Genomic DNA, 19,828 nt, shown 5'->3' on the forward strand with positions numbered 1-19,828 from the left:
GTCGCATGCACATTCCATCTTTAAAGCACATTCAAAGCACATTCTTTCCCTCACAGAGTTATAATCCCCAGCACCCTAAACAAACTAGATAGTAGCTTTCCTAGGAGTAAAACAGGGCCAAGATGTTAGAATAGTTTAAAACCCCCAGACCTTGAGCAGTTCAACTTAGCAACTTTGAAAGCTAGGCAATTCTGTCTGAAAATATTCTTTATAGTTACATTATGTACATTATTTATGATGATCAAGGAGAATGTTGAACAAGGAGAATGCAAGTCTAACAAACTCATGCATTTCTAGTCCAATTTTCACTCATTTGTACAAATTGCAGAATGCACAAAAAAGTATACATTTCGTACAGAAGGTACACAAATCTTTGTTAGCAGTATTTTAAAAAATAATAATCCCTCTTCCCAGGGCACTCTGAAAGCTTCCTTACAAAAAACTGTTCATAAGAAATTATAATTGGACCTTAGTACTTACTAGTATTAATATCTTCCTCATCATACACATCCACTTCCAACAACCTGATCAGCATGCGAAAGAGAATTCGTAGGAACTGCAAGTAAGAACCAGTTTTCCCAACCTAAACAAAGGGGGGAGGGAACTCTCAGAAAAATGTATAATCGGAGAAGTATTTTTGTCTGCTATGAACTTTCATTTGAAGATCTGCTAAAGATTGCCCAGTATGGCCCAACAACCATCACCAGTCACTATGCAGTTTAAGTCCCCGTTTTTTTATTTGTCCTTTTGCAGAGAGAGCATTATGTGATCCTATGTCACATAATGCAACATCATCTTATTGTGATCAAAGGGAAAAGAATTAGAATTAGATAGATATCTAATTCAAGAAGGCTGCCCTTCTGCAGCAACGCCGATACAGCAATACTGTGATACAATATTGGCCCAGTTCACAGTAAACCAGTTGGTGGCTTACCATAAAGGCAGCTTACTGGGCTGTTTTGTCTCGCTATCGCCTGCTTGAGGAGGAAACAAGCCATGATGCTTGGGGCTTAGCATTACATTTGAACCAGGAATCATAGTTTGTTTCACTCCAACAAACCACTGTAAGTAAATCTAGAGCAAACCTTTGCTACAATGATCACACTAGTAGTTACTTTGCTCAGTAGCAAAGTAAGGTCATATGCTACTGGTATTAAGTCAACCCACAGATTTGCTCTCACTTTCCAAAGTGGTTTGCAGGATTATGCAAGCACAGGAATAAGGAAGCATGGAAGTAAAACAGTTGACTTCTCTCCCTGGCAGGCTTGTGTGTATCCTAACATGCCTTTCTATACCCTAAAGCCCAACCCTTCTGAGCTGCTAAAACATTTTGACCCACCCCTAATCACCCTGAACTTTGAGAGCTGCCACAACAGTCCCAAAGAGGACATTACCTGCGGAGGTCCCGTTAGAAGCAGCCGCCGTGGGTGAAAGTTCCTGCCGCTGGTGGTATCCCCGTGATTATTGTAGTCCACATGGTGCTGCCGAGCTGCGGTCCACTGTCTGTAGTACAAAGACTGCTCTTCACTGGCCATATCCTTGTGTATCAAAGGCCTCAGAGAGCTCACCCAAGACACATCGGCATGAGGCAAGAGAGAAGAGGAGAAAGGTTGCTGCCCACTCTTCTGGGCACCAAGAAGGCAGTAGGCGGCTTTGGATAAGATCACAGTCCGGGGCAAGGACACCCGCCAAGCCTTGCCTTCTTTCACAGACTGGCCCGGCCACCGGAATGACTGGCTGACGGAGGAGGTTGCTGCTGACAGTTTAGAAGTGGTGCTGCTTGCTACCTGGTTGCCAAGAGAGTCACATTCTTGTTTCAAGGTCTCCCCGGCAGCAAATCCTTCATCAACTGAACTCTGGGCCACATTCTGGAAGTTCAGGGGTGGCGGCAGCTTCTGAGACTTGTCTGTAGCACTGGAGGAGCTCACACCATTTTCTGCTATAGAACCTGAAAGAAATAAAGAAACTGAAAAACACTCAGTAAGCTAAAGTACAGAATGTCACACACGTTTTCTGCCTTACAAGATCTATACAGTCACACCTTTGTTTACAGATGCTTCAGGTTGCGTTTGTTCGGGTTATGGACCAGCCAAAACCCGGAAGTACCAGAACAGATTACTTCCAGGTTTTGGGGGTCGCGCATGCGCAGAAGCACCTAATCGCAACCTGCGTGTACACAGACGAGCTGCTGTGGGTTGTGAACGTGCATCCCGCACGGATCAGGTTCGCAACCCGAGCGTCCACTGTACTGTAAATGACTTCATTCTGTTTATGGACACCACAAAAACGCAGGAGATGAAATGGTTGGTGAGTTAGTGAATTAGATCTAACCAGCCAGATTTTCTGCTACAAATCTGAGAATTCTCATTTAAAAGTCTGATGACTGGCTGAAGTGTGTGGCTGGCCCTATCAGGTGTGGCTGGCCCTTAACAGGTGTGGCTGGCCCTATCACTGTATTCCTGCCTGTCTTGACACAGGCAACAACCTACAGGGTCTAAGACGGGCCAACTCTGACAGATGAGCAGGACTGACTGGTGGCACTTGGGAAGCCTTGAGGCAACATACACTTTTTTTGCCCGTTGTCTGATTTAAAACCACACAGGTAAAAACGGGCCACCTGGCGCTACTATGCCCCATCCACCTATCAAACTCATCCCTCAAACTCATGGAGATTAGAATCCAAGCATGCTGGCTGGCTGTAGCTCCCTACCCCTGTGCTAAACCATGCTTTGGTGATATGTCCGAAGTATCTTTAATCTGCTCCTGATTATGATTAAAGGGATAACCCACATTTGTCATTAACGGATCACAGTTAAAGGGTTCAAATGTCTCCATGAGTCCAGAAAGGAGCATCCTACCACGCACAGCTTCTCCTGTTTTTATATAGCATTATGATGGGAAAAGCCATTACATCAATCCTGGGATGACCACACTGACTGCCAATTTGTTTCAAGTCCAAACTGGTTTTGACCTATAAAGCCTTAAGCGGTTCAGGGCCACAATGCCTCAAGGACCACCTCTCTCCATATGAACCTAACCAGACTCTGTGATCATCATCTGGGGCCCTTCCTTGTCTGCCTCCTCCACCAGAGGTCCGTGACATGAGAATGGGCCTTTTCTGCAGTGGCTCCCCGCCTGTGGAATACTCTCTCCAGGATGGTTTGGCTGGTGCCTTCATTATATACCTCTCAGCAGCCGGCGAAAATGTCCATCTTCAACCAGGCCTTGGGCTGATTAACATCCTATACCCTTTTAAATATGTTTGCAGAAGGGGCTGGGGAGAGGAGGGTTATTCTTTCGTGTTGTTTTGTTTCTTCTCGTTTTTATTATGTAGTTTGCGTTTTTATCTTGTATTTTTAATGTTGTGAACCCTGAGATCTACAGATGAATGGTGGTATACAAATCAAATAAACAAACAAACAAAAGTCTGATTTTACATCGCTTCCTTTCCACTTCCCCTTTGTACCATCTTCCCCTTGTCCTCCTTCCCACTCTGAGATCTATGCCTCATTCCCATCCTTCTATTTTCTCTTATAAAACTGAAATTGCTTCTTACATTCCTGCTTGCTTAACTGCTGACTATTCAGCACCTCCACAAAGTCCAATGTCTAAGAAAAAGGACACTCATTCCCAAGCAAGGACCGTATGGAATGGTAAATACACAGCCAACCTGAAGTTCCAGTCACAGCACTGCTGTTACTCTGAGGTCTCTCCAAGTCAATCAGCAGCTCATCCGTATCATTCTCACTGACACTGGCCTTTTCCTGCTCCTTTTCACTAAGGTCTAGAGCTACAATGGGTCCTCGGATTGCTTCCTTTGAAACATAGCAGCATGCCAGGCCCACTTCTTGTTCTAAGGCAGTGCGAGTTAAATAGCTTGAGTCAATCAGCCGAAGATCACAATATTTCAGGGATCTGGAAAATCAATATATAAGGATTTAACAAGGGGTGCATTATTGCATTATTATTATTATTATTATTATTATTATTATTTCAATAAAACATTTTGGGCTGTGGTTTAAGCAATATGCATGCACTCTGAAGCGCATCAATAACCTGCACTGGAAAAAAAGAGATGCAGTTTTTAGTTCACAAGAAACATACTGCTTTCTCAAGTTACACTAGAAAGCAGATGACTGGAATGCGGGAACGAGGGAATCCATAGAACTATGGGATGGAGTCTTCATTTGATCTTTTATATTTGAAGAAGCTGCTGTTTCGGTCTTTTACCTTCTGATTTGACTCAGCAAAATGTTTCCCCCTTTCTTGGTACCAAATCCCCCGCCTCAAGGCCCCAGTGTTGGCCTGAGGAGGACTCCATTTCAAATGAGACCCCAATAGCCCCACTTCAGGAAGAGCCCTTAGCTCCCTCCTTCTACACTGCCCCAGCTTGAGGATGTGGCTCTTCCATAATTCCCAGAGTCTGAGAATGATTCCTTTGCAGCTTCTCATGCTCCACAACCACACAAATCGGAAGGTAAAAGACCAAATCAGCAGCTTTTTCAAATATAAAAGTATGCAATCATGGTAATCAAACCCTCATATCAAAAGTAGAAAACCACACTTAATTAACAGGAGCAGAACAACGGTTTTAAAAAATTCAACATAAAGATTTGGCTACAGAGTCCAAATCTTCATATACACTATAGTCTGTGTTTAAAAGCCTGACTATGTCTATCCATGTATCCTGTGGCCTGCAGACGAAGTAGCAATGAATAGTGGAGCCCCAGCCAGGCCAGGTGAATCAGGACCCTGGTCTTCTCCTAGGCTGAGAGTTATCTGAAGCCTTAAGAAGGCTGGCATGCTCCTGTTGAATTTTTTAAAACCCTTGTTCTGCTCCTGTTAATTAAGTGTGGTTTTCTACTTTCAATATCAGTGTTTTATTACCATGATTGCATACTGCCCTGATAAGTCTGCTGAAAAGCAGAATAAATGCTTATAAATAAAATAATTGTGAAACCATTGAAATGAATAAGCGAATAAATAAATGAAATATTCATTTCAGTCAAGAACATATATTTTCACAATGAGGGTGTGCATTTTACAATGAGGGTGTGCAAGAGATTTAAAAAGTGTTACCTTTGCAGATAATCACATAAAATAAGTGGTTAGAAGTTACGCATATATCTTAAGATGCTTTTGAAATAACATTTGCACGGTAGAATTCGGAGCATACCTGGGAAACGTTTCCCCTAGTGGATCCTTGCCAGTTAAAACAACAATGCAAGGCAGACCTTCTAAATCCTGGTAAGTATGAGGAAGCCAATCCTCCCGTTCATTTCCTCTCCAGGCCTGTGAGAAAAGAACAACAAGAAAGCTTGGGATCCATTGCATACGTATCCAAATTAAGTCATTCTCTGAGGCTAGCTGAATGCTGACGGGTTTGTTGCATCTCTCTGAAGGACACCAGACTTGCAAAGCTCATTTTTTATGGGATGACAGCAAGCCAGATTGGACTGTGGCTTTGTGGTGTATGTTAACCCTTTGCTGCAGTCCCAGCTGGAATGGGGGAGGGGGAAGCTGTGTGTGCTATTTATTTTGTGAATAGCTGGCATGGGTGAGGAGAAATTTCTTTTTTTTAAAAAAAAAAAATATTATTCATTTTTATCTTTAACAATTATCACAAATAAATCATAATCATGTATACATAGGATTCTCTGAATAACTGGACTTCCCTCCACCCCTCCATGGTTTCCATCATTATTCTTTTCCAACTGCATCTTATAATGTTCACCATACTTTCTTGGTTCTCAAACCTTGGTTCTCGAACTTAATCCTTTCCGGGAGTCCAATTGACTCCCAAAACCGTTCAAAAACCAAGTGCAGCTTCCAGTTGGCTGCAGGAGCTTCCTGCACTCAAGCGGAAGCCCCGTCGGACATCCGGCTTCCAAAAAATGTTCGCAATCCGGAACACTGACTTCTGGATTTGTGGCGTTCGGGAGCTGATATGTTCGAGAGCTAAGCCGTTCGAGTACCGAGGTACCACTGCCTATGAATTAAGCAGTATACCACTTTCTTTCCTTGCAATTCAATGTGTTTAAAGCTGTATTGTGCTTCGTTACCTGTTTCAAGTAACCGGGCAAGTTTTATTTGCTATTTTGCTGAAAGAATGTACATTTTTATTTTTGAAATTTCCTGATTAAAACAATCCATATCTGCAATCCGTATGCATTTCCTCCTTCTCTGCTTGCTGAAGTATACGTGGCTTTGGAACTGTACAATATTTTCAAGGAAATAACAAAATGCAGGACTCTCCCTGTCACATACTCTGCCCCAAGACACACCCCTCACCATCCCTAATTTATACCCTTGAGTGGTTTTGCCTGGCTGGAATGTGTCCTTGAATTCTGATAATGCTTCTTACTTGCCTGGATAGAGTAGGATGAGGGATAAGTGCTTGTGAAGGAAACAGGCTACTCTGCAAAGGTAAAATTCAATTCACTTTTACTCTAGGCCCTGCCTGCATGTGGTCTCCAGAAGGTTTCTCCAGAAGGTGGCCCTCAAGCTGGAAAAAAGCTTCCCTTTCCTTACTATAATGGCTAACATTTGCAGCTAAAGAATCTAACCATGACCATCTGAATGAAGAGCAGAAGTTGGGGCAAAACTAGGCTTTATTTCACCCAGTTTGGCAGCCCCACAATATGCATTTGTGTACACACACACACACACACACACACACACACTGGCTGGGAGCCTCAATGGTGTCCCGTTGGAGCATTGACCTGGGGCAAAAAACCTGGCAAGCCCCACAACCCACCCCGTAGCTATAGCTCTGAGCAGAACATATACTTTCAAATAAGAAGCAGAAACACAGCACAAACCAACAACACCCAGTGGTCATTAAAAATGAGGTGGAGTCTCTTTCAAGGGTGTTTATCTTAAGAAAAGCTGTCTTGAACACGTGTGCACAGTAAGGAAGAAACTTTCCACAACAGCTTCCCTTCTACTATTTGCTGCTCTCTATCCGATGTTTTTTATCTCTTTCTGCCTCCCTCATACATATTCTGCACACGAGTATTTTCGTTTGATGCAAAAGAATAGGTCAGAAATTAAATACTTCGGTGGATAAGTGAGTCAATATGGGGCTCGGCTTTCTGGTAGTTTCCACTGTGAAAAGGCCTGTGACTAATTCCTTTCTCTGACCTGGGGCAGAAGCCATTTCTTCTATTAGAGATCTACGTACTTCCTTTCTCCACACAATTCAGCCTCTGGTGCTATGCACAACTGGAAATAATAGTGTTATGTGCAGCACATAATGGGAAATAATACAAATTGGGCCATGCCCACTGGGGGAACTCACAAAGCTCCCTGCTCAGAGCACATCACAAGCTTCTATTATTCTGCTCCACTGGCTGTGCTCAGGTGTAGGAACTAAAATACAGTGGTACCTTGGGTTACAAACTTAATTCGTTCCAGAGGTCCATTCTTAACTCGAAACTGTTCTTAACCTGAGGTACCACTTTCGCTAATGGGGCCTCCCGCTGCTGCCGCTGCCTCCACCGTGCAATTTCTGTTCTCATCCTGAGGTAAAGTTCTTAACCAAGGTACTCCTTCCAGGTTAACGGAGTCTGTAACCCGAAGCGTTTGTAACCTGAGGTAGCACTGTATAATCATCCTGAAGGGCATGTATGTAACAGCAGGTTATCTGTCTCAAGTGCAGGCTGATGCATCACTTGAGACTGAAATGAGAGGAAAAGACATGAATAGGAGTTTTGGCTGCCAAATCACAGACTACATTATCTTCAAACTGGTTTCTTCCTTAGTGACAAATTGATAATCCATCCACTCTTTGTACCTCATTACTTGTGAACACAGCATTTTGTTCTTCAGTGTTTTAAACACTGAATTATTTTGTTTTTAGCAGAAAAAAGTAAGTTGCATAATGCCACTTGTTATGAACAGAAAGCTGCATGATGCACCCTGTTCTACTAAGAGTTTGAGCCAAAGAATGTCTGCAAAAAGCTGTTACAGCACCAGCACTTGTACCAATGCAAACTAGTTAGCAGTCCAGTTTGCACATAGCGCTAAGCTAAGTGATGACATAGCACGAACGAGAAGGCTCCCAGTACTGCAGTCACTGCCTTCCTCTCCAGACTTCGTTGCTACTGCTCTATTATTATTATTTATATATCACCCTATACCCGGAGGTCTCAGCAGTTCACAGAATAAAATCAAAATAATAAACACCACAAAATACATAGTCAAAATAAAAACAACAACCCAATAACCCCCCTCCAAAAAACCCCACATTTTAAAAGGACATAGGATGTCATTCAAATCAACCAAAGGCCTGGTTAAAATGGAACGTGTTTGCCTGGCATCTAAAGGTGCACAATGAAGGTGTGGTTTTACCTCCTTCAAACAGACATAACACTAAGCCAAACTATGGTTTAGCCCTCAGTAGCACAGCAGCCATAATCTTCACTCCAGGAACCTACACATATGCTCATTTGCACTCAGTGGCTAACCGGCTCAGGTGCCCAGTGTGGCGTGTTCGTCCTGCAACTGGGGGTGGGGCGTGCTGCGTGGAGCCTCTCCACCACCTCCTGCTCAGCTGTAGGACGGCTGAGGTAGAGGCGGTGGGCAGACACAAGCCCCACGTTGCCGTTTCAGGCAGCGCGGAGCCTGCAGCGCCCAAGCCACCACGTCACTCCCAGGAGAGACGCATGGCTTGGGCACACTGCAGGCCCCGCGATAAGTGCCAGCCCTCGCGGTGTGATGCGCAGTGCCAGCTGTGTTTTGTTACATTTGTTGACTGAACTAAAAAGTTTTGTGAGCCCAATTTATTATTATTTTTTAAAAGTCATATTTTTGTCATTTTGTCCCCCCCCCCCCAGTGATGCCACCCAGGGCGGCCCACACATCTCTTCCTCTGCCAATGTTTGCACTAAGCCAGGCATAATGCAAACTCGGCCCTCCAGATTTTTGGGACTACAACTCCCATGATCTCTAGCTAACAGGACCAGTGGTCAGGGATGATGGAAGTTGTAGTCCCAAAATATCTGGAGGGCCGAGTTTGCCTATGCCTGCACTAAGCCATGGTTTGGGCTTAGTGTTATGTGCAAATAGGGTTAGTATCCCATTCCCAGTCAGAATATTGTGCCCTATCTGTACAATGGGTCCTCATGTTTGTAAGTTAACATTAGATTTTGTGTCTGCAACTGTGCAAAAGTACAGAGCAGGGGAAGATCCTTGACTCTGTCCCTATTTGTTGACTCTTGTCCACCATATCCCCTTTCTCCCCATGTTACTTCTCCCAAGACTTTCCGTGGTCTCCTTTGCTAGCAGAGTTGCACTGGTCTCAGAAGCTATAACATTTTGCAAAATCCTGAATGTTTTGATGTCTCAGCAAGTCCATGAATGACATGATAGCTGAAAACACCTGCAACTATGTATTTTCTTTTTCTTTGCAAGTGGACTGTATGAAATCATTCACCAATGACTTTCACATGAGTTCAATGGTAACGGGTCTGTTTTTGCTTACTCAGAGCATTGTAAAGCACGGTACAGTAAGGCAGTATCTGAATGAGTGAGTCCGGTCAAAAGTAGCTTATTACATGGTCTCTTCTCCATGGGAAATTTAAACACACAGCAACAAATGACCAGGAAGACGATTATTGCATGCAAACCCGTAAGTTCTATGTAATATGTAACACAAAAGCAAACAAGCCACCTAAGCTAACCTTTAATCGCTTCACAAAGTGCTTGGCAACAGTAAGTTCTGAAGCTGGATTCCCCAAGATGATCTCAAACCGATACTGCAGGCCTAGTTTATCTCGAGCTTCTTGCAGCCTCTCTTTTGCCAGCATTGCCAGCTGCACAGAGGGAATCCTGATGACAAGCATGTGGCCACGGCCGTTCTTATCCTTGCCGGGTGTAGTGATGATGTCATCCATTATGCTGAGAGTCTCAGGTGTGCTGTGGTCCCTGAGGGAGGCCATGGTGGTGAGGGCCATCAAGGCTTCCAAATACTGCTGAATAAGCAGATAGCAGCGAATCACCATGCTGTGCAGCCTGGGGTACCTTGAAAAGAGCACAGCTTAGTTTTAATCAGTCAAGTTAGTATGTGCTGGTCTCATGTTGGGTCCAAACATCAGACAAGGAAAAGGAAGAGGCATAGCCCGGGACTCTTAAAAGTATTCTCAATTTAATTATATGACTAATCGTATAAGCGCTGTGTTTGCATACATTTCTATACTGCTAGCAGAATTATAGACAGACCCTAAACATCACAACCCAGTGGCGTAGCGTGGGGGGTGCAGGGGGGCCCGGCCGCACCGGGCGCAACATCTGGGGGTTAGGGTTAGGGGGCGCAAATCCACGGGTTAGGGGGCGCAAATTACTTGCCTTGCCCCGGGTGCTGACAACCCACGTTACGCCACTGTCACAACCTAATCCAATCCAATCCAGAGGTTAAGTCCCACTATGTTCAGTGGAGATTATTCCATAGCATGTATCTGAAGGAGTGTCTCCACCCCCATCGTTTTACCTGGACACTGAGGTCCAGCACCGAGGGCCTTCTGGCAGTTCCCTCACTGCGAGAAGCCAAGTTACAGAGAACCAGGCAGAGGGCCTTCTCGGTAGTGGCACCCACCCCGTGGAATGCCCTCCCACCAGATGTCAAAGAGAACAACAACTACCAGACTTTTAGAAGACATCTGAAGGCAGCCCTGTTTAGGGAAGCTTTTAATGTTTGATGCATTACTGTATTTTAATATTTTGTTGGATGGCTTCCCAGATGGGCGGGGTATAAATAATAAATAATAATATTTTATTATTATTATTATTATTATTATTATTATTATTATTATTATTATTAAAGGACTGAGTATCCTTTCCTGCTCACTGCTCATTAGGATGGGGAATTTGACATTCCTCTTTCCAGACACGCATACTCATGGACTTAGCTAAATATTATTCCAAAAGCATTTACCTCTCTAACAGTGTATTCACCATTTTTTCAAAGGTTTCATCACATCTCAGAAGAGGGCTTGTGATTCCCCACTGCAGAGATTTGCTGTATTCATTCAAGCCAAAATACAGCTTCTCATCTTGGCTCAGTTCCTCCTGCTCCAAACAGAGATAATGCAAGTAATGTGATTCTTAAGAGTGTACACTTGTCCTATATACAAAACACTCATGCGTTTTTCACTTCCCCTTGAAAATTATCATTATGTTCATACATCTTATAAATGGCCTTTCCCCTTCATAAACAAGGTGTGAAATAACATTTGTTCAATACAGCCACAACCATATTGCCCACAGATTCTGTAGCTGAATGAAGAACTATAATAGTCCCAAATAATGGATTATATAGATCTCCACATCAGTTAGTTTATCCTAAAATCCCTTTATGAGGGAAGTAGTTTAATGTAGGGCTGTCTTCAAAGACAGACCCGAAGCCCAAATGATTTCAGAATGCAGCAAGTAGACTGTTAACATGGACCAGGAGATGGTCTCACATCACACCTCTTTTGAAACAGCTTCACTGGTTTCCTGTTTGTTTTCTGGCTCAATTCAAAGTGCTGGTGCTTACTTCTAAAGTCTTACATGGCTTAGGACACAGGTATCTGCTGGACCATCTTCTCCTCTTACAATTTACCTGAGATCTAGCTCTGAGGCTCTTTTCTGGGGGCTCCCAACATCAGCAGTAAGGCAGGTAGCAACCAGGAAGAGAGCTTTTTTGGAAATGGCACCCTATCTGTGTAGTGAGGCATTCTTATGAATGGTGATGTGTTTTGTACTATGGTTAAATGCTTAATTCTGGTTGCCGCAGTTTATTTGCTCGGAGATGCCCTATTCCCCTTCCAGTGTGGTTTAAGAATCTCCTCACAGGGCACTCAGAAATGTAGCTCTGTAAGTAGAATAGGGGACCTCCTAACAACTCTCAGCACCTTTAATAAACTACAAATTCTTTGGGGGAAGCCATGACTGTTTGAAGTGGTATCTTAGCACTTTAAATGTAAGGTGTGAATGTGGCCAAAGCTGGGAAGGAGGGAAACACCTTTGGTAGCTAGCAGTACTGTACTGAAAGAGAATGTCACTGGTGATCAGAGCCATTAGAAGGGGCTAATCCAATTGGTGTTTTGAGAGTTCTTGGGTAAAATCAAGGGGGTCCTGTGAGGTGGCCACAGAGGCTGTGGAAAACAAAGCATAGAAAGCCAGATGAAGCGTCAAATAATTTGTTGGAGGTGGAGTCAGGCAGAGGACAGCTTAAAAGGGAAAGACAGCAGAAGAGGCATAACTGAAGAGACAGAGGCTGCCAGAAGCTGAGGAGTCTGGTAAGCAGCTGAGTGTGAGAGGCTGAAGAAAGTTTAAAATGGGAAGGACCAGAAGTGCAGTAAGGGGTGGAAGGTTCCAGAGGAGTTGTGCTTAAGAAAGTAGAGAGACTTCAACAAGCAAGCAGCTGGAAAACTAAAGCCAGTCTTCAGGGTGGTGGTCCTGACCAAAGTGAAAGATTCTCTTCAGAAAGAAGTCTGCAATGTGGCTGAAGATCGATCAAGTCCATGAGAAGCAAAGCGAGGGCTGGGCCAGACAGAAGATTTCAGTCCAGAAACCAACTGTATTCTGTGAGTACTAGCTGGGGTAAAGAGACAGAGGAATTAGGCCCTTAATTTAAATAGGGCAGTGGTGGGGTGTTTTAGTTGTTCTATAATATTTGTATTTTTGAAGTCTTTTGTAAGCACTCTATGGATGTCAATTGGCTGTTTAAAGATACATCACAGAAAATAAATGAAGTTGGCATCACTAACAACCAATTTCTGGGATTTACCAAAGCATACGAAGCAATTGGTAGGCGAGACAGCGACCAAGTTGAACATTATATGAATCCTATCCCTTCTTAGATGCCATCACAGCTTGACTTTAGACTTGATTAGATCAGCAGACGAAATCAATTCCCACTTTATGATAACAGCAGAGACAAAGACCAAAGATGCTCATAAAAGCACATAAAAGCTTCCTAAAAGCTATTATAACATTTAGACCTCTTACCATGTTGCCTAACTGTATCCAGTGTACCTCATTGGCGGAGCTGATTCTGGATTGCAGAGTTTGAAGAGCGTATGGGAAAGAACTCACTTGGAGGACAAGGAGGTTGAAAGCTTCAAGTACCTCTCTGCAATTTATCATTCTGTCAGCCAGCCCATGACTAGGCTCCCCATGGGATAGAGAACTTGAGATGGCACTAGGAAAAGCAACAAGACATTTCATTTTTAATGTCTGCTTCGTGTTCTGTAGATCAAAACAAAAACAAAAAGATTACAACAGGAGCTACAGAAGTCACTTAGGCCACAAAGAACCAGGAACTACTTAAACATGGTGTTGGTGTACAAATATTGGTTTAATGTCCCCTACTCCACTCTACAAATTAAGGTTTCATGTAAATATTTGTGGTGCAGTGCCTGTTTATAAAATTACTAATTGGTGGTACCAGTTATATAAAAAGTGGTTTTGTGTTTTTCAGGAGGTTGGGGAAGAAAAGAAAAAGCTAGTAAGTTTGAAGCAGAGGTGAGCAGCATGCAAGCCCCAAAGTGGGGAATTTAAAGTGTGGGTCATGCCATATCATATGGCCTATTCTGAATCTCTGTTACCCATTGTCAGCATCCTAATGCTATGAATACCATGACTCTGCCCATTTTGCAAAATCTGGTCTTAAGGCAATCAGTCACAACAAGACATAGTACAGATAGAACAGAGCATACCACTGTCACTGGGCAGAATTCTTGAAACCCATGGCGGTATAAATGAGGGAGCTGCTATGGAAGTGATCCAATGAACACAAGTGGCTGCCCTATTGCCATTTATCTACAATATTCCGTAACACAAGCCTTTCACCATGTAGAGCCATAATCATTTTGGGTATTTTCCTGTGTCTTTAACAGCAGCATGTGGCAGGAAGGTGTCTGACAGATATGGTTCATTCTGTACTGCAGTGACGGGTGCACTTGTTTCAACTTACTAAAAACCTAAGAGCTCATACTTACACCTACAATTTGAATGAAAGCCTACAGTATAATATTAACTGTTAGTATATGCTTTACTTTGAAGGAATTACCTTGTTAAATCCACATGGGCATTGTCATGCACCAGCACAAAAAGGGTATACGGATTCTGCTTTACCCGTCTCATGAAAACATCAAACTTGGTTTGAATATCATTGTCTAGCCGCACCACGTATTTTTCAGCTCGTTGGTAAGCTGCTCCAGTTTCTTCAAGTCCCAAGTCTACAAGAACACCTGGAGGAAGAAACGGCAGAGACGGGAACTTTTCTTTTGCCCAATAAACAAACAAATAAGTTCTGGAGATGCCAAAAACAGGCTACAGAACAGATCAAATGCCAACTCAGCCATGAAACTCAACATATAGGAAAAACAATCTGTTAGTGTTCACATGCCATGCATGGTAAGCTAGGATTCCTGGTTTAGCCTGGGTTATTGTGACTAAGTAGCACACTGTCACACAGAGATAATTTTGTCCCTACTTCAAACCTCCCATCATGTGAGCAAGTAAAACAAACCAGGAAGCAACAATTAACTTGGCTTCCTGTAATGTGTCCTGGATTATTGCTCCCAAACAAACCAGGATTTGTAATTCAAAATTTGTTTTATGATCCTGCCTTGTTTGGGAGCATGATACCAGAATGCTGGGTTTGCACATGGTGGGAAGCCAAGCCTAACTGAAGCTTCAGAACAAACTTTCTTCACTAACAATATTATCTATATATTAAATATGTGTAACTTCTGTCAAATGCCCTAGGGTGCATTTCAGTGCCAGATTTGTCCAATGTCACTGTGTGTATTTTGTAGAACTATGAATGTCAGAAATTATACTGTGCACAAAATTCAGGAACCTAAAAGTGTTTAGTTCATTTTTAAAAAAATCTAGTTTCTAGTTCCTAAAGGCTGACAAGGAAGACGAAATCTTAAATCCCAAAAGCAGAAGCAAAGAGACAAGCAAAGTTTCCATTGGGGCACTATATCAATTCCCTAAGAATCCATGTTCCAGCCAGTGAGTGATTAGGTGAAACAGAATTATGAAACAATAAGGAAATGCTTATCGAGATGCCTGATTTGCATAAGATATAGAAGACATGATCTTCTCTTTGATGCAGAATTCACAGGAGCACAGCTACAGATTACATCATGAACTTTTGTATTTTTGTTTTATTTCATTATTAATTCAGTACAGACATATATAAAACGCTTTGTTGGATTCAATATGCTGCTTTTCTCCTTGCTTTCTTTTACCTGATTGTCGAATCCGTTGAATGGTCTGTTGGACCAGCACCTCTGAACGAGGGACTACAACAATGAAATCTACTTTGCTGAAGTGACCCAGATCCAGGCTTTGGTTGCCACTGTCTGCAATGGCGCATACCTGTGACAAGAGCTTTCTGGCAATTGTGAGTTGTGGTTGATAAATTTGGAATGTTTCAGTGTCCAAATCTAGGAGAAAAAAAGAACTGCAATTTAGCTTCTGGGTGCCAGAAAATAGTCCAGAGATGCCCATTAATTATTTTCTGTTTCTGAAGCTAAACAGGCCTTGTCAGTACATGGAAGAGAGCTGAATGGAACTTAGTCTCAGGTGAAGTGTGTAGACCAGCAGTAGTGATTTGGATCTGGCAGGCAGGCCAGATCCTGGGTTCTGCCACCCTCAGTAGACCACTTTGACAAGTGGGTGTGTCAGTCACCTGGCACTGCCAGGACATCAGGTGACTCAAAGGAAAATCCATGTTGAGTCAAGCATGGCTTGAAGTCTCCACCCATAAGTCAGTACAGTGGTGCCCCGCAAGACGAATGCCTCGCAAGACGGAAAACTCGCTAGACGAAGGAGTTTTCCGTTTTGGAGGTGCTTTGCAAAATGAATTTCCTATGGGCTTGCTTCGCAAGACGACAATGCCTTGCGAGTTCCTGCGGGTTTTTTCCCTCCCCCCCTTTTCTAAGCCACTAAGCCGCTTATCAGCTGATCCGATCAGCAGATAAGCCGCTAAAAGCCGCTAATAGCGCTAATCCGTCAATGGGCTTGCTTCGCAAGACTAAAAAACCGCTAGACGAAGAGAATCACAGAACGGATTATTTTCGTCTTGCGAGGCACCACTGTAAGTGCTGACTTCAAGCTCCCTTTTTTGTGAATTTTGCTACACTATGAAATTCCCTATGGGGAAACTGATAGCAGAGCTGACTCAAGCAAGCTCTCAGCTGATCAGGTGGGACAGCAAATCTGCCTTGCCATTGAACACTCTGGAGTGCACTTTAAGGCTCCTAATTGTGCACTGACAGCCTCACATATGATGTCAGATACATGACAGGTGGGGTTGGTGTACATGAAAAGGCCTTGCAGGTCAAACTGGGACCCACAAGCGGATGGCTCCTCATGCCTGGTAGATAAGCAGTAGGCTAATTACAGAAATCATTTTTTAAATTTTCTGGAAAGAGAAATTTCATTTCTGCGTAGGGACAAGTGTAGCAATATGGACCTTGTGAACCAGCACTTTTCAATCCAGAAACAGTAGATAAATAAATATTTAAAAATTAGTAATATTACATAGTGGCTGTGACTTGTTTAAAAAGCAGCTTCATACAAGTGTTTTGGTTGCTAACGCATAAAACTGCAGCAGATGTGGACAGTAACACATTCTGAATCACTTTTTAAATACCCTCCGTGGACCCAAACCACACAGGAAACATTTTTAACACCCTTCTCGCTTCATTCATACCACACTGGAAACACCTTTCTAAGATTACAATAGGTGGTTACTGTTATAGCATTTTGTTATTTGTTATATGAATTTATTTGCCATACTTGGTTTATTTCATTTTTTGGTGATTCTTCGAAAGAGCTTACAGTTAACAGAAAATAGTTGTTAGCTTTACTCGCTAGGGCCCCAATAATGGGCAGAAGACCTGGTAGCTGTCTGGACCCTCTCAGCATTATTGAGCCCAGTCCTTGTCCTCCACAGGTACACACACACACACACACACACACACACACACACACACACCATCCTGCACACTAGTGCAGCCAGCCAACTATTCGCAAATTCAGTATAAACCTGGTAGAAGATACCACAACTGTGGAACTACTGACACCCCTTTCTCATTGGGTTGTTTTTTCCAGAATTAGGACGCGGTGGCAATATTTCTATGCTGAGCAAATACCATGTTTTCTGTGGCTTCATGTTCTGGGCCAGTGTAATGAGAGCAGGGTAGAATCTTAATAGAGCAATCTTTTATATTCTCCAATTCCCAGGTGAAGGCTAACATTTGGTTTCCACATAAAGTGTTTTGTTTTTCATAAGGAAGCCCTTACCTAATTCTTGGGTGGAAACCATGGCAGCTGCTTCTTGAGATGACACACATTCATTGACATCCCCATTGAACGGGATTACGACGTTATCTCCTCGTCTCTGTTGTATTGTCTCTAACAACTTGTCCAGTTCATCGCCTAGTAAAGAACTTTCTTTTAGAACAATAAGGTAGATTAAAAGGTATACCACATCCCTATGAAATCTTTCCACCACACCACTATTGAACACCTATCCAGCATTTCCCATCCAAATGCTGCTGAACAAATGAAGATTAACAAAAAGGTTAAAAGGCAACCAGAGCTGTCCAATCTGCTCTTTTAACATCAGTGGTTAGCTCATATAATAAGTAAGATTTGCAATGGAATTGATGGAATTGCTTTGTGGTGGTTCTGTGTCTTCCTAACAAGCATGGTCCAGAATTAGTGCTGAGAAGACTGCTCCCACTCTGAGTTATACTCTACATATTTCCACTAGGTTCAAGCGTATATCCTATGCTTTTTAAAATCCTAACAAAACCACTAGGAGAGTTCATCACAAAAATGCAGATTATGCTAAATTCTATTTCCCCTTTTCACTAACAGGCTGGATGATGGTTCAGTCAAGACAAGAGAAAGCTATTTACAGTGGAGGACTTGAGAAAATGGCTAGCTGGTGAAGTCCTTGTGGTAGACTGGCTCATTCTCTCCACTAAGGAAAAGAATCTTCTCTACACTTCTCTAAAGGTGTCTGTTCCCACATGAACCTGCTGAAATGCTGAGATCAACTTCAAGAGTCCATCTCCAAGGACTGCCCACCTCTGGAACTGAGGCAAGTGACAACAGCAGAAAGGGTATTTTTAGAAATCCTGAAATGAATCAGTTTCTTTTATTTGTATAGGACTTTTAACATTTTTCAGTGCTGTTTCTTTTTAGGCTTTTAGTTCTACTTGTTTGTAGCTGCTGATTTTTCTATTGGTTTTACTTATAAACTGTGAGTTGCTCTGAAAATGTTAAATATTTTAAATAAAAAAACAAAACAAATTAAGCAAACTATTGGGCTTGACATTGCTCTGAAGTGTCTCAGTTTGCTTCCATGACCCAGAATGCCTTTTATAAGCTTTGGCTGATTGATAGTTGTGCTAGAAGAGAGAGACCTGGGTACTGGCCTTGGAGACCAGACTAGACTCTATACAGGGCATTCTTTGAAAACTGTCCAGAAACTTCAACCAATGCCCATTTGTTAATAGGTGTGAGCTATTGAGAACTTCTCACGCTAGCTCTGAAAAATTTCCATTTGCTACCAGTTTATTTCCAATCACCATTCAAAGTGGTGATTTTGCTCAGTTAAACCCAACATGGTTTGGGCCTCAGCTATCTCAGGAAATTTAGTTTCCCATATGAAGCCCACAATTTAGCATTTTTAAGAACTGCCAATGAGGCTCTGCTCCAAATGCCTTATTTCCAAGGACTGGGACTTACTTCCACTAAGAGCAAGCATTTTTGTTCGTGGCTCCTGAGCTGTAGAACACATTTCCTGGAGAGACCTGTCTATATGTTCTTCTTGGACTCATTTTGAAACAAAGTGAAAGCAATTTTTTCCTTCCAGCCACTTGGGATTTCCCTGGAAGTATGCTTTTAATGTCGGCCTCTCCACCCCCCACTAAACCATTTTATAATGTTAAAATTTCAAATTGCCTTAAAATGGCTCTAATTGCTTTAAAATTTGCCTTGGGGACATACGATGTAGAAATGTGGTAAACAAACAAAACTCAACCCCTCTAATGTCGTTGCTCCAGTCTAGAAAGCGGCAGTGAATGCCACTGATTAATGTTAAAGGAAACAGGAGGGGGAGCCCTCACTTCATAAAACAAGCATTAGGAGGCAAGAGATGCTTTTAAGATGAGGATGGGGAACAATATTATCTGCTCACTTCCTTGTATGTTGGCCTCCTATACTATACATCTACCTCCTATAGTAAACGTTGAGCTTTCCTGACTCAAGAGCTCTCAAAAACTCTACTATTATTATCTTATATGAGAGAGAGAAATGGACAGATCTTTAAATCAAAGAAGTAACAACAGGAATTTTAATTCACTCACCTAAAGATGTGATTTTGAAATGTGATGCCAGATAACTGACTTTTCCCGTAATGAGCTCATAACTGATTTCCTTTAGAAACTCACTGGTAGTAAGCATACTCTCTGCTAGAGCTCTAGACTGATACTGACCTAGAGAACAGAAAGGGAAGAATCACAGGACGTTGTTTGATACAATGGTACTGCCTTCATAAAGAACATCGTGTGTCACAGCTCCAGTCTTAATGATCTATAAGCAGTTTGTGAGAAATGGAAGTTTTAGCCTAGAACCTTCAATGACTCCCCTTCATGTATTTAGATCCTTTTGCATCTGTCTGAACTTCTATCCAAGCATTTAAAAAGCCCCTGTAAAGGTAAAGGGACCCCTGACCATTAGGTCCAGTCGTGCCCGACTCTGGGGTTGCGACGCTCATCTCACTTTATTGGCCGAGGGAGCCGGCGTATAG

General features: G+C 42.7%; 1 protein-coding gene across 24 annotated transcripts in view; it reads right to left on the reverse strand.

Annotated features, from left to right (window-relative positions):
* The window catches only part of GREB1L (GREB1 like retinoic acid receptor coactivator), a 156,798-nt gene that overhangs the window by 15,411 nt on the left and 121,559 nt on the right, over window positions 1–19,828 (reverse strand). For 14 of the 24 annotated variants that reach the window (XM_083518147.1, XM_083518141.1, XM_083518159.1 and 11 more), the window contains 11 exons: window positions 19,386–19,514; window positions 17,311–17,445; window positions 15,249–15,446; window positions 14,057–14,237; window positions 12,994–13,186; window positions 10,934–11,070; window positions 9,684–10,023; window positions 5,177–5,292; window positions 3,671–3,915; window positions 1,395–1,948; window positions 481–583 (listed from right to left, as the gene is read on the reverse strand). In XM_083518147.1, coding sequence (XP_083374273.1) covers window positions 481–583; window positions 1,395–1,948; window positions 3,671–3,915; window positions 5,177–5,292; window positions 9,684–10,023; window positions 10,934–11,070; window positions 12,994–13,186; window positions 14,057–14,237; window positions 15,249–15,446; window positions 17,311–17,445; window positions 19,386–19,514 — 2,331 coding nt within the window. The remainder of the gene's footprint in view (window positions 1–480; window positions 584–1,394; window positions 1,949–3,670; window positions 3,916–5,176; window positions 5,293–9,683; window positions 10,024–10,933; window positions 11,071–12,993; window positions 13,187–14,056; window positions 14,238–15,248; window positions 15,447–17,310; window positions 17,446–19,385; window positions 19,515–19,828) is intronic. The other 10 variants (XM_083518151.1, XM_083518150.1, XM_083518142.1 and 7 more) reach the window with 1 other exon arrangement.

This window comes from Podarcis liolepis (assembly GCF_965112155.1).
Source record: "Podarcis liolepis genome assembly, chromosome: 8".
Taxonomy (NCBI): Eukaryota; Metazoa; Chordata; class Lepidosauria; order Squamata; family Lacertidae; genus Podarcis; species Podarcis liolepis.